At 44.3% G+C, this 14620-nt stretch overlaps 1 protein-coding gene across 4 annotated transcripts in view; it reads left to right on the forward strand.

Moving 5' to 3' along the window:
• Positions 1-14620, forward strand: part of ENTPD5 (ectonucleoside triphosphate diphosphohydrolase 5 (inactive)) — a 57719-nt gene that overhangs the window by 25012 nt on the left and 18087 nt on the right. For 3 of the 4 annotated variants that reach the window (XM_050798791.1, XM_050798788.1, XM_050798790.1), the window contains exons 4-6: positions 8489-8775; positions 10047-10126; positions 12894-13037. In XM_050798791.1, the coding sequence (XP_050654748.1) occupies positions 8559-8775; positions 10047-10126; positions 12894-13037 (441 nt within the window). In that variant the 5' untranslated portion in view covers positions 8489-8558. Of the gene's footprint in view, positions 1-898; positions 1231-8488; positions 8776-10046; positions 10127-12893; positions 13038-14620 lie in introns of those variants that run through there. The other variant, XM_050798789.1, reaches the window with a different exon arrangement.

A 14620-nucleotide genomic window follows, 5' to 3' on the forward strand; every position in this document is an offset into this window, starting at 1 on the left:
TGTGCATTTCTGTCAGAGAATTTATCACAGTATGTTACAGCCATTGGTTTACTTGTCTAGGTTTTGTTTGTGTGTTTGTTTTTTGAGACAGATTCTTGCTCTGTAGCCCAGGCTGGAGTGCAGTGATATAATCATGGTTCACACAGCCTTGACCTCCTAGGCTCAAGCGATCCTCCCACCTTAGCCTTCTGAGTAGCTGGGACTACAGGTGCATGCCACCATGCCCGGCTAATTTTTTTATTTTTGTAGAGACAGAGCTTCATTGTGTTGCCTAGGGTGGTCTTGAAATCCTGGCCTCAAGTAATGCCTCGACCTTCCAAAGTGCTGAGATTACAGGCATGAGCCACTGTGCCCAGCCCTGTTTTCTCCAGTAAGCTGAAATTTCTTCTATATCTGAGCCTATATTTGATTCCACTGTGTATATCAAGAACAGAGTAGCTGATATATATTAGATACTCAGTACATGCTTATTAATTAGACAGTTCAATGCCCAGGTATCTAAAGTTTTTTTTTTTTTAAGAGACCAAGTTATGTTCCAACCATGTTTCTAAATTCTGTGTCACGGATGGAAAGCATTGAGAAGTGCTATTAACTTTTCTATTTGCCTAGCCGGGCACGGTGGCTCAAGCCTGTAATCCCAGCACTTTGGGAGGCTGAGACGGGCGGATCACAAGGTCAGGAGATCGAGACCATCCTGGCTAACACGGTGAAACCCCGTCTCTACTAAAAAATACAAAAAACTAGCCGGGCGAGGTGGCGGGCGCCTGTGGTCCCAGCTACTCCGGAGGCTGAGGCAGGAGAATGGCGTAAACCCGGGAGGCGGAGCTTGCAGTGAGCTGAGATCCAGCCACTGCACTCCAGCCTGGGCGACAGAGCCAGACTCAGTCTCAAAAAAAAAAAAAAAAAAAAACTTTTCTATTTGCCTAACAAAAACACAGAAATTAGTTCCTGAGCAACTTCCACCCTATAAGCACTAGTCCTACTAGTTGGCAGTTAACTATCATAAAAGTAGATGAACCAATTGTGTACCCAGAGAAAAAGAGAGTAAGGGAGGAGAGAAGGATAGAGAAGGGAGTGAGTTAGCAAAATGCCACACTGTTAGTTGCAAACTGGCACAAAGGTGAATGTGGTTCATGAGGCTTGCTTGATTAAGAAGAGCTGAAACAGGAGCAAAGAGCAAAAGGCAACCTGCAGCGAAAGCAAGGACTCGGAACAGGCAGACACAAGCAGGTGAGCACATGAATGGGGCCCAGGTCCTCTGCGACTGTGGTCTCTCAGGCTTCCGGGGACATGGAAGAAGGGAAGCCAGAGTGTGACGCTCTGGGAAAGCTGAGTGGGGAGGATTCATGTTTACTCCAGGTATAAAGAGACATAAAAGACCATAGAAGGAGATGGAGATAGTGACAAACACTGGCTGGCACCAGAGTCTCAACAAAAAGAATTGGAAACAGGGCTTTGTTGGGGGTGAATAAGAGATAGTGAGCAGGAGAAAATGAGAAGACCAATTCTGAAAGGAGTAGATTTAAATACATACCTCCCTAGTCTATAAAAAGTACGCCTATCTGTACTATTTTGAGTAGCATATAAAACTTGACACATTTGGATAAATGGGATAAATGTCACCTTTATATAACAAATGTGGGGAAAACCTTCACTGGAAGCTTGGAATTGTGATTCTTTTCAAGGGCTGGGTAATCTCCTTTTGGAAAGCAGTCAGCTATTATTATCATTATTATTATTATTTGAGATAGAGTCTCTGTCACTCAGGCTGGAGTGCAGTGGCACATTTACAGCTGTGAGCCACTGTGCCCAACCAGCTGTTATATTTTTATTAAATGGATGAGATCTAGTGCCTGAGTTACTGTATTATTGTTTATCCCTTTGGAGTATTCATTCAATATCTACTGTGTGCTCACACCACCATTCCAGCACCAGGAACACATAAAAAACAAAACATAAAAATTCCTGCCTATGGGCCAGCCAAGGTGGCTCACGCCTGTAATCCCAGCACTTTGGGAGGCTGAGGTGGGCGGATCACTTGAGACCAGAAGTTTGAGACCAGCCTGGCCAACATGGCAAAATCTGTCTCTGTTAAAAATACAAAATTAGCCAGGTGTGGTGGCACATGCTTGTAATCCCAGCTACTTGGGAGGCTGAGGCATGAGAATCGCTTGAACCCAGGAAGCGGAGGTTGCAGTGAGATGAGATTGCACCACTGCACTCCAGCCTGGGTGATACAGCAAGACTCTATCAAAAAAAAAAAAAAAAAATTTCTGCCTACCTATGTATAGTTCACATAGTGGGTAAAGGTGGCAGGAAACAGGAATTATGAAAATAAACAAAAGTGAATTATATAATGTGTTAGATGATAAAAAGTCCTGTGGAGAAAAATAAACAGAAAAGGAAGGTAGGAAAACATGCATGTGGTCAGATGGGTTATAATTTTAAATAAGGTGGACAAGGAAGGTTTCACTGAGAAGCTGACATATTTGAGCAAAGATTTTAATATAATGAATGAGCAAGCTGTGCAGACTGGGGTTCTGTAAAATAGAATGTCATTCTATAAATGTAAGCCTTTTTTTTTTTTTTTTTGAGACAGAGTCTTGCTCTGTCGCCCAGGCTGGAGTGCTGGCACAATCTTAGCTCATTGCAACCTCTGCCTCCCAGGTTCAAGCGATTCTCCTGACTCAGCCTCCCAAGTAGTTGGGATTACAGGTGACTGCCACTGCACCTGGCCAATTTTTGTATTTTTAGTAGAGATGGGTTGTCACCATGTTGGCCAGTCTGATTTCGAACTCCTGACCTCAAGTGATACACCCGCCTCGGCCTCCCAAAGTGCTGGGATTACAGGCGTGAGCCACTGCGCCTGGCACATTATTTTAAAATGGCTTACATTGCCGGGTGCGGTGGCTCGCGCCTGTTTTCCCAGCACTTTGGGAGGCCGAGGCGAGTGCATCGCCTGAGGTCAGGAGATAGGGACTAGCCTGGCCAACGTGGTGAAACCCTGTCTCTACTAAAAATACAAAAAATTAGCCGGGTGTGTTGGTGTGCACCTGTAATCCTAGCTATTAGGGAAACTGAGGCAGGAGAATTTCTTGATTCCGGGAGGCAGAGGTTGCGGTGAGCCAAGAGTGCACCATTGCACTGCAGCCTGGGCAACAGAGTGAGACTCATCTCAAAATAAATAAATAAATAAAATTTGAAAAAATAAAATAATGCCTAATGCCATTTAAAAATAACTAATCTTAAAAGTGTGATTGCAAGTGGTGTTAGAATGTAGTTACTGAGAGCAGAAAGGGGCATTCTATTTGTTCATCCTTTGCTTTCTCTAAAATCTATTGTTTGATTTTACACTGAACAACTGGTATGACTCTGCAGGGTTTTTTTGGTCTGTTCTTTGTTTTCATGTGAAAACAGATACTTAGGACGCTTTTTTTCACCTTTGAAATCTCTGGAAGAAAAACAAGTATTTACTTAATAGAAATAGAAGCTGGAGAAGTTTTTCAAAAACTACAATGATATATTAATACAAAATATGGGTGACCCCTGAAGAAACTGCAGTCACAGAGGAAGGAAAGCTGCTGCCTAGAATGCCATTAATTCACTTTCTGAGGGAGAAGAGGGACCAAGAGTTGGACAAAGCAAGGATCTGTTAACACTCAGAGACTCTGAAGAGTTGTTTCTGTTTTGAGTTATTTAGTTTGATCTATATGTCTAGCTCATTTGCTATAAAAGAATCAGCCAGAGTGTGAACCTGGCCAGGCAGCTGTCCTGTATCAGTGGTTGATTTCCTAGGATGAAGTTTCCTTTGTTTGGGATTGTAAAAGGTCAAACAATTTTGTTTGTTCCTCTCTTAACCAACAGCTCTTATTCTTAACTACAGGATAGAAGTTCAACCTTGAATAGCATTCAAACGGATGGTTCCAACTCTGCTTTTGTAGTACCTAAGATCAACTCTAGTTATTTTGAATATTTAATTTATTTATTTATTGGGACAGAGTCTCACTCTGTACCTAGGCTTGGAGTGCAGTAGCGCAATCACAGCTCACTAAACCTTAACTTCCCAGGATCCAGAGATCCTCTCACCTCCAGCTTCCCAAGTAGCTAGGACCACAGGTGTATGTCACCATGCCCAGCTAATTTTTGTACTTTTGGTAGAGATGGGGTTTCGTCATGTTGCCCAAGCTGGTCTTGAACTCCTGAGCTCAAACAATCCACCCACCTTGGCCTGTTGAAGTGCTGGGATTATAGGCATGAGCCACTTTGCCCAGCCTAAATATTTTAAAATTCCAAATATACTTAACTTTATTTTATTTATTTATTTTGAGATAGAATCTCACTCCATCTCTCAGACTGGAGTGCAGTGGCACAGTCTCAGCTCACTGCAACCTCCACCTCCCAGGTTCAAGCGATTCTCATGCTTCAGCCTCCCAAATAGCTGGGACTACAGGCCTGTACCACCATGCCTGGCTAATTTTTGTATTTTTAGCAGAGACGGGGTTTCGCCGTGTTACCCAGGCTGGTCTTGTACTCCTGACCTCAAGTGATCCACCTGCCTCAGCCTCCCAGAGTGCTGAGATTATAGGCATGAGCCACCACACCCAGCTGCTTTTTTTTTTTTTTTTTTTTTTGAGACAGAGTCTTGCTCCGTCGCCTAGGCTGGAGTGCAGTGGCACAATCTCCGCTCACTACAGCCTTTGCCTCCCAGGTTCAAGCAATTCTCCTGCCTCAGCCTCCCAAGTAACTGGGGCTACAGGCATGCGCCACCACGCCTAATTTTTTTTTTGTATTTTAATAGAGACGGGGTTTCAGGCTGGTCTCAAACTCCTGACCTCAAGTGATCTATTCACCTCGGCCTCCCAAAGTGCTGGGATTACAGGCGTGAGCCACCACGGGTAGCCTAATTTGCTTTATTTTATGTAATATGTCACCTTGGGGAAGGAGACATTTTGATAAACTCTAGATACTCAACAAAGTTTAGATGATTGGGAATCCTTAATCTGTACTCCAAATATACAAAGTATTTTTTTAGAGCTGAAGGACCTGGGCAATGGGAACTTTGGAATCAGATCTTGTCACTTAACCAGTAAACTATGACTTGCATAAGAGATCCAGAGATGAAAGCTGGATCAGAAGACCCAAAACTGTTTGGTGCAAAGTACATAAAGTGCAAGTCAGGAGGTCTTGCCTTAGAGGATAGATATGCCAGAAGAAAATGGCAGAGAAAAAATATTTTTATATACATACATATATATGAAAATATTAAAAATATGTATATATATATATATATATTTTTTTTTTTTTTGAGATGGAGTTTTGCTCTTGTTACCCAGGCTGGAGTGCAATGGTGCAATCTCAGCTCACCGCAACTTCCGCCTTCTGGGTTCAATCAATTATCCTGCCTCGGGCTCCCAAGTAGCTGGGATTACAGGCTATTTAAAAAATATTTTTAAAATAAACATAAAATTAAAATACCTAGAATATATTTTATATGTAAATGTATAGAGCAAGAAAAGTAGCCAGCAGACAGCTGGCAATGTCTGGAGACGTTTTTGTTTATCACAACTGGTTGTGGGTGGAGGGGTGGGATGTGCTACTGACCCCTAGTGGGTAGAGGCTGGGGATGCTGCTAAACATCCTACCTTACACAGGACAGTGCCCACATCAAAAACCTATCCAGCCGTAATTGTCTTGTTTTTTTTGGTTGTCGTTTTTTTTTTTTTTTTTTTTTTTGAGACAGTCTTGCTCTGTCCCCCAGGCTGGAGCACAGTGGTGCAATCTTGACTCACTGCAATCTCCGTCTCCCGGGTTCAAGTGATGTACCTGCCTCAGCCTCCTGAGTAGCTGGGATGACAGGCACGCACCACCACAACTAACTAATTTTTGTATTTTTAGTAGAGATGGGGTTTCACCACGTTGGCCAGGTTGGTCTCAAACTCCTAACCTTAAGTGATCCGCCAGCATTGGCCTCCTAAAGTGCTGGGATTACAAGTGTGAGCCACTGCTCCTGGCCCCTAAGTGTAAACAGTGCTAAGATTAAGAAACCCTGACCTTGAGGAACTCCAGTTCTCCTTTATGGATGAGATCACAGGACACAGTCTGAGCTTTACAGGAGGCCAGATACAAATCACCAAAACAAAAAGCACTTAATTTTTTTGTTTCTCATTTAATGTCCATCCAGAAAAAAAGAGGGGAAAAAAGTTGCTAGTAAAGCAACTATGAAGGATGGATGCCATTATTCCATTGAACACTACCAAGTGTTTTTTTGTTTTTGTTTTTGTTTTTTGAGGCAGAGTCTCACTCTGTTGTCCAGGCTGGAGTGCAGTAGCACGATCTTGGCTCACTGCAACCTCTGCCTCCCAGTTTCAAGCAATTCTCCTGTCTCAGCCTCCTGAGTAGCTGGGACTACCAGTGCACGCCACCATGCCTGGCTCATTTTTGTATTTTTAGTAGAGATGGGGTTTCACCATATTGGTCATGCTGGTCTTGAACTCCTGACCTCACGTGATCCACCCGCCTCGGCCTCCCAAAGTGCTGAGATTACAGGTGTGAGCCACTGCACCCAGCCACAAGTGTTTTTTATCACAGGTTTCAAGAACATTCAAACTCACTATAATGGCTTTGTTGCAGAATGATGAAAAACAAACAAACAAAAAAACCTCCTATACATTTAAAAAATTATTTCCCAGTAATAACAAATCTGGCCAGGTGAAGTGGCTCATGCCTGGAATCCCAGCACTTTGGGAGGCTGAGGCAGGTGGATCTCTTGAGCCCAGGAGTTCAAGACCAGCCGGGGCAACATGGCTACCAAAAAAAAAAACAAAAAAAAAAAGCCAGGTATGGAGGCACGGTTCACTGCAGTCGTCACCTCCCGGGCTCAAGTGATTCTTCCACCTCAACCTCCCGAGTAGTTGGGATTACAGGCTCCTGCCACCATGCCCGGCTAAATTTTTTTTTTTTTTTTTTTTTTTTTTTGAGATGGAGTCTTGCTCTGTCACCCAAGCTGGAGTGCACTGGCACGATTTCTGCTCACTACGACCTCTGTCTCCTGGGTTCAAGTGATTTTCCTGCCTCAGCCTCCCCAGTAGCTGTGATTATAGGCATCCGCCATCATGCCCAGCTAATTTTTGTATTTTCTTAGAGATGGGGTTTTACCATGTTGGTCAGGCTGTTCTTGAACTCCTGACCTCAAGTGATCTGCCCACCTCGGCCTCCCAAAGTGCTGGGATTACAGGCATGAGCCACCGGGCCCGGCCTAATTTTTGTATTTTTAGTAGAGACGGGGTTTCACCATATTGGCCAGGCTGGTGTCGAACTTCTGACTTCACGTGATCCACCTACCTTGGCCTCCCAAAGTGCTGGGATTAGAGGCATGAGCCACTGTGCCCGGCCAATTTTTTTTTTTTTTTTTTTAATAGAGACAGGGCTCTCGCTATGTTGCCAAGGCTGGTAGTGAACTCCTAGACCCAAGCAATCTTCCCACCTGGGCCTCCCAAAGTGCTGGAATTATAGGCGGGAGCCACTGTTCCCGGCCCCCACCCTATAATTAAAAGCAAAATGGCTGGGCACAGTGGCTCACACCTGTAATCCCAGCACTTTGGGAGGCTGAGGCTGGTGGATCATGAGGTCAGAAGTTCAAGACCAGCCTGACCAACGTGGTGGAACCCCATCTCTAGTAAAAATACAAAAATTAGCTGGGCATAGTGGTGTGCCCCTGTAATCCTAGCTACTCAGGAGGCTGACACAGGAGAATTGCGTGAACCCGGGAGGCAGAGGTTTCAGTGAGCTGAGATTGTGCCACTGCACTCCAGCCTGGGCGACAGAGTGAGACTCTGTCTCCAAAAAAAAAGCAAAGCATGGGTCATTATGTTAAGTGAAACATGCCAGGCTCAGAAAGATATATACTGCATGTTCTCACTCACATATGGGAGCTCATGGAAGTAGAGTAGAATGACAGTTACCAGAGGGGCTGGGAAGGGTGGTGGGGTGTGGAGAGATGAAGAGAAGTTGGTTAATGGGTACAAACTTACAATTAGATAAAAGGAATAAGTTCTAGTGTTTGATAGTTCAGTACGGTGACTATAGTTAACAATATTTTATTGTGTATTTCCAAATAGCTAGATTTGAAATGTTTCCCACACAAAAAGCGATAAATGTTGTAATAGATATCCTAGATTCTCTGATTTGATCTTTACACATTGTCTGCATATATCAAAATATCACATGTATACCATAAATATGTACAATTACTTTGTATTAATTTTTAAAAAGCAAAACGTGGGAAAATATATCTTCAATTTCAATTTCCTTTTGGAACCAGATACCCTTCGGAAAAGGTGCTAAGAGCCCACATTACCCTGGTTTAGCTTGTTGTACAGGTTATTAGAACAGAGAAGGAACACCTTGGGCCCAGGAGTGAGTGTTTCTTCTTTTACAGGTGTAACTAAAAAAGGTGGCTGGTCTAACTTGTGTGCCTTTGTCCTATAAGCCTCTGTAGGTGTGTGAACAGGATTACTTCTGCAGCAAAAGCCTCCACCCAGCCACATCTTGGGAAAAGAATGGCCACTTCTCGGGGCGCAGTCTTTTTCATGCTGGCGGTATCCTGTGTTTGCAGTGCTGTCTCCCACAGGGACCAGCAGACTTGGTTTGAGGGTATCTTCCTGTCTTCCATGTGCCCCATCAATGTCAGCGCCAGCACCTTGTATGGAATTATGTTTGATGCGGGGAGCACTGGAACTCGAATTCATGTTTACACCTTTGTGCAGAAAATGCCAGGTAAGTGCAACTGGGACCCTTACTAGAGTCTGTAAATCCACACTTTAGAATCTCCTCCCAGAAACAAATACGCCTAGAGTTTATCATGTGAATTACAGAATTGTACACCTAGCGGATGTCTTTCTTCAGAGAACTTTGAACTACAATTGAACATATGGTTTATTTGGAATTTTCTTGTTTGTTTGTTTTTTTTTTTTTCGTTTTTATTTTTTAATTTTTTTTTTGAGACAAAGTCTTGCTTTGTTGCCCGATCTGTAGTGCAGTGGCATGATGACACATCATTGCACCCTTGACCTCCTGGGCTCAAGCAATCCTTCCACCTCAGCCCCCTGAGTTGCTGGGACTACAGGCATGTGCCACCATGCCCAGCTCGTTTTAAAGTTTTTTGTAGCTGGGCGCTGTGGCTCACGCCTGTAATCTCAGCACTTTGGGATCACCTGAGGTCAGGAGTTCAAGACCAGCCTGGCCAACACAGTGAAACACCATCTCTACTAAAAATACAAAAATTAGCTGGGCGTGGTGGCACGTGCCTGTAATCCCAGCTACTCAGGAGGCCGAGGCAGGAGAATTGCTTGAACCCGGTAGATGTAGGTTGTAGTGAGCCGAGATCGCACTACTGCACTCCAGCCTAGGTGACAGAGCGAGACTCCATCTCCAAAAAAAATAAAATAAAATAAAATTTTTTGTAGAGACTTGCTCAGGCTGGCCTCAAACTCCTGGGCTCAAGTGATCCTCCCACCTCGGCCTCCCAAAGTGCTGAGATTTTAGGTGTGAGTCACCATGCTTGCCCAGAGCACATGGTTTTAATTCAGTGTGAAATTAGGAGAGAGCTGGGCTGCCTGTAGTCTGAAACCCATGTGTTCAAAAAGAATAGCTATAATTTGTTCTTCCTCTTCTCTAAACGTGGGATACTCCAGGGATTTTGGGAGAAGGATCACATGAGAATTTCACTGCCATCCTTGGACATGAGGCTAGGAGACCCTGAAAGATTAACTTTTTCTGCATTGTCAGTGTTTTTTCCTCGGGTAACTTATGGAGCCTGGGGAAAGGCGGAGGAGCTAGGTGTCCACCAGAGAAATGGTAGCAGAAATGGACCCTGAGAGGTTGCTCTAGTCCCTCTTTCCAGTACTCCTGCAAGATATTCCTCACAAGTGGGATCATTTGGGATAACTTCAGGGAAGTCATAGGAAAGCTTGCAGAGCCCAGCATCTGAAGCAGCCTAACTTTTGGTAACCAGCTCTCTCTTCTGTTTTGTTCCATGGACAAAATAGGACAGCTTCCAATTCTAGAAGGGGAAGTTTTTGATTCTGTGAAGCCAGGACTTTCTGCTTTTGTAGATCAACCTAAGCAGGTGAGTTTCTTATGATTTGATGTTTAGATTCTCAATGCCTTGATAACTTGACGAAACCACTGCTGTTAAATATTTCGTGCTACTCACTAATGAGATTGAGGTCATGTGTGAGATCAGCTTTCTCTCCTCAGCTAATCTCCTGGATAACATTAATTATATTTCCCACGCTCATGAGGGCTGGGCGGAAGAAGGCTGGTAAATTGGTTGTGGTAATTTAAGGATGACACTAGCTTTGAAGAGATTGTTCCCTGTGTACTTACTGTTTAAAATTTTGAGTTGAAGCCATCAGTTGCATTTGTTCATGTAAATGCAGAAGGTAGACATGAAGTTTTATAGGGTATGATGTATAAACATGGTAGTTGAAGGGATGGTGAGCAGTGAATTCCATTTCAGAGTGCCTTGATGCAGGGTGGAACCATACCTATACTTGAGAAATTAGGCAACAACCCATGATGACAAAAATCTTTGGTGGTAGAAAATGAATAGAGAGTTTGTGGCAACTATATTTCATATTTGAGCACCCACAACATATTGCATCCTATGTGTCTGAGGCCACGTTGAAATAGAATAAGGCAGAATGTTAAACTTGGGGAGCAAATGTATAGGTATTTATTATTCAGTGTCACAAGAATAATCATTACCCAAATGCCTGATGTTAAAAATGATTTGAGTTTGGAGAACTGAGAGGATATATGGAGAGAGAGAGAGATATATATATATATATATATATATATATTTTTTTTTTTTTTTTTTAGACGGAGTCTCACTCTGTTGCCCAGGCTGGAGTGCAGTGGCCTGATCTCGGCTCACCACAACCTCCGCCTCCTGAATTCAAGCGATTCTCCTGCCTCAGCCTCCCGAGTAGCTGGGACTACAGGCATATGTTGCCATGCCCAGCTAATTTTTGTATTTTTAGTAGAGACGGGGTTTTACTATGTTGGCCAGGCTGACTTTGAACTCCTGACCTTGTGGTCCGCCCACCTCGGCCTCTCAAAGTGCTGGGATTACAGGCATGAGCCACCATGCCCGGCCCTGAGAGGATGTATTTTCTTAGTTCAGTAGTACATGGATAGCAAATCTACTAGAAAAATTAGGAGCTGTTGAAAGCAACTACATTATTAGAAACTGACTTGGCATTTAGAAAAGATGATTGTGTTATAGTTGCTAACAATAACGATCAAAGGGCAGTCAGATATCAGAATAAAAGTTCACTCAGGGAAATAATGGATTTAAAATAATGGTTTTCATTTATTACAAATTGAGCATCTACTGTGTGCCATATGATGATACAAAAATGAGTCTGACATGTTCTTTAGGAGATCATCAAAAGTATTGCGTCATTGCTGCCACAGCTTGTGTGGAAACCACACGCACTCTGCCTCACGCACACAACAGTTTAGTGGTGGTAGGAGGTGTATCTCCCATCCCACACTTGAGGAAACCAAGTCCCAACAAAGTGACCTAAGTTAGGCCACAGGGCTAGCAAGCAAGTCTTCCAACTCTAACTGCTGTGTTTTCTTCACTATACCAGCCTAAAGCTGATTGATATGAAACATGAAATAATCAGCCAGGTGTGGTGGCACACGCCTGTAATCCCAGCTACTCAGCAGGATGAGGCAGGAGAATCGCTTGAACTTGGGAGGCAGAGGTTGCAGTAAGCTGAGATCGCCATTGTACTCTGGTCTGGGCGACAAGAGCAAAACTCCACCTAAAAAAAAAAGAAAAAGAAATAATCAACTAAAATGATCACAATATAAAAGAATAGGCCGGGCGCGGTGGCTCAGCTGTAATCCCAGTGAGCTGAGATCCCATCCTGGCCACATGCCCCGTCTCTACTCCAGTCCCAGCTGGGCTGAGGCAGGAGAATGGCGTGAACCCGGGAGGCGGAGCTTGCAGTGAGCTGAGATCCGGCCACTGCACTCCCAGTCTCAAAAAAAAAAAAAAAAAAAAAAAAAAAAAAAAAAAATAATTGGGCAGGCATGGTAATCCCAGCACTTTGGGAAGGTGAGGCGGGTGGATCACTTGAGGTCAGGTATTCGAGACCACCCTGGCCAACATGGTGACACCCTATCTCTACTAAAAACACAAAAATTATCTGTGTGTGGTGGCACATGCCTGTAATCCCAGCTGCTTGGGTGACTGAGGCACAAGCATCGCTTGAACCTGGGAGGCGGAGGTTGCAGTGAGCCAAGATCACGCCACTGCACTCTAGTCTGGGCGACAGAGCAAGACTGTCTCAAAAAAAAAGAAGAAGGATTTTTATTAGGACTGTCAAAATAAAATGGATTCTCCTTTTTTTTTTGAGACAGAGTCTCCCTCTGTTGCGCAGGCTGGAGTGCAGTGGCATGAGCTTGACTCTCTGCAACCTCTGCCTCCTGGGTTCAAGCAATGCTCCTGTCTCAGCCTCCTGAGTAGCTGAGACTACAGGCGTGTGCCACCATGCCTGGCTTATTTTTGTATTTTTTAGTAGAGATGGGGTTTCGCCATGTTGGTCAGGCTGGTCTCGAACTCCTGAACTCAAGTGATCCATGCACCTTGGCCTCCCAAAGGGCTGAGATTACAGGTGTGAGCCACCACCACACCCGGCCTGGATTCTCCTTCTTCAAAGTGGCCCACTTCTCTAGGTTTCTCCTGCTACAGAGCAGAGAGAGGTTGGCGCCCCATGCCACCTCCCTCCTCTTGCTCCCACAAAGTATGTTGACAGAATAGACCAGTGCCAGCCACTAAATGGACTGTTCATCAGATGAATGGGTTGTCTCTTTTGCAGGGAGCTGAGACCGTTCAAGGGCTCTTAGAGGTAGCCAAAGACTCAATCCCCCGAAGTCACTGGAAAAAGACCCCAGTGGTTCTAAAGGCAACGGCAGGACTACGCTTACTGCCAGAACACAAAGCCAAGGCTCTGCTCTTTGAGGTAAGTTTTAAAACTGCATCTTGGATCATTCTGCCCTTTTCCCTATATGAATACTTAATGAGGTTTTAGTCTTAGAATGTGACCACCACCTTCAATATTCCACCACTGCCAAAGCACTATGATGACTCTGACCGCTTGTTATAGCTAGTTGTTTACATTTTTAACTATCACTCTTAAATGTATAGAGCTTTTCCTAAAATGTTTAAAGTATTTTCTATCTAGGATATTCTTCAATTTTTTTTTTTTTTTGAGGCGGAGTCTTGCTCTGTTGCCCAGACTGGAATGCAGTGGTGCCATCTCAGCTCACTGCAAGTTCCGCCTCCCGGGTTCACGCCCTTCTCCTGCCTCAGCCTGCCGAGTAGCTGGGACTACATGCATCTGCTACCACGCCCGGCTAATTTTTTGTATTTTTATTAGAGACGGGGTTTCACTGTGTTAGTCAGGATGGTCTTGATCTCCTGATCTCAGGTGATCCGCCCTCCTCGGCCTCCCACAGTGCTGGGATTACAGGCATGAGCCACCGCGCCCGGCCGGTATTCTTCATTCTTTTAGAATTTTAAAGCAGAATCAGAAATTGTTTCTAATCAACTTTATTAAGATAAACTTACGTACAATAAAATGTATCTATTTTAGGCTGGGCACTATGGCTGACACCTGTAATCCCAGCACTTTGGGAGGCTGAGGCAGGCAGATTGCCTGAGGTCAGGAGTTTGAGACCAGCCTGGCTAACATGGTGAAACCTCATCTCTACTAAAAATACAAAAATTAGCTGGGCATGGTGGCACACACCTGTAGTCCCAGCTACTCAGGAGGCTAAGGCAGAAGAATTGCTTGAACTTGGGAGGCAGAGCTTGCAGTGAGCTGAGATCGCACCACTGCACTCCTACCTGGGCAACAGAGTGAGACTCTGTCTCAAAAAAAAAAAAAAAAAAAAAAAGATTGAAGCTAAAAAATCACAGTAGGCCAGGCATGGTGGCTCATGCCTGTAATCTCAACACTTTGGGAGGCCAAGGCGGGTGGATCACCTGAGGTCAGGAATTCAAGACCAGCCTGGCCAACATGGTGAAACCCTGTTTCTAATAAAAATACAAAAATTAGCTGGACGTGGTGGCAGGCACCTGTAATCCCAGCTACTGGGTAGGCTGAGGCAGGAGAATTACTTGAACCTGGGAGGCAGTGGTTGCAGTGAACCAAGATTGGGCATTGCACTCCAGCCTGGGCAACAAGAGTGAAACTCCATCTCAAAAAAAAAAAATCATGGCAAAAAGGGACTCCATATTACAGGTGTACTAATTCAATCCCCTAAATCCATTTTCCTTTGACTGTCAGTACAGAGGACTTAAGTCTCTTATCCAAGGACAAGCAGCCTAGTATGTCTCTGTGAGAACCTGAATCCTGATTCCTGATTTATTCCTCATTTATTCAACATAAGAGTGCTTACAGGTGCAGTGGCTTACGCCTGGAATCCCAGAACTTTGGGAGGCCGAGGCGGGTGGATCACAAGGTCAGGAGATGGAGACCATCCTGGCTAACGTGATGAAACCTGGTCTCTACTAAAAATACAAAAACTTAGGCATATGTGG

The sequence above is a fragment of the Macaca thibetana genome, chromosome 7, assembly GCF_024542745.1.
Source record: "Macaca thibetana thibetana isolate TM-01 chromosome 7, ASM2454274v1, whole genome shotgun sequence".
NCBI classification, from domain to species: Eukaryota; Metazoa; Chordata; class Mammalia; order Primates; family Cercopithecidae; genus Macaca; species Macaca thibetana.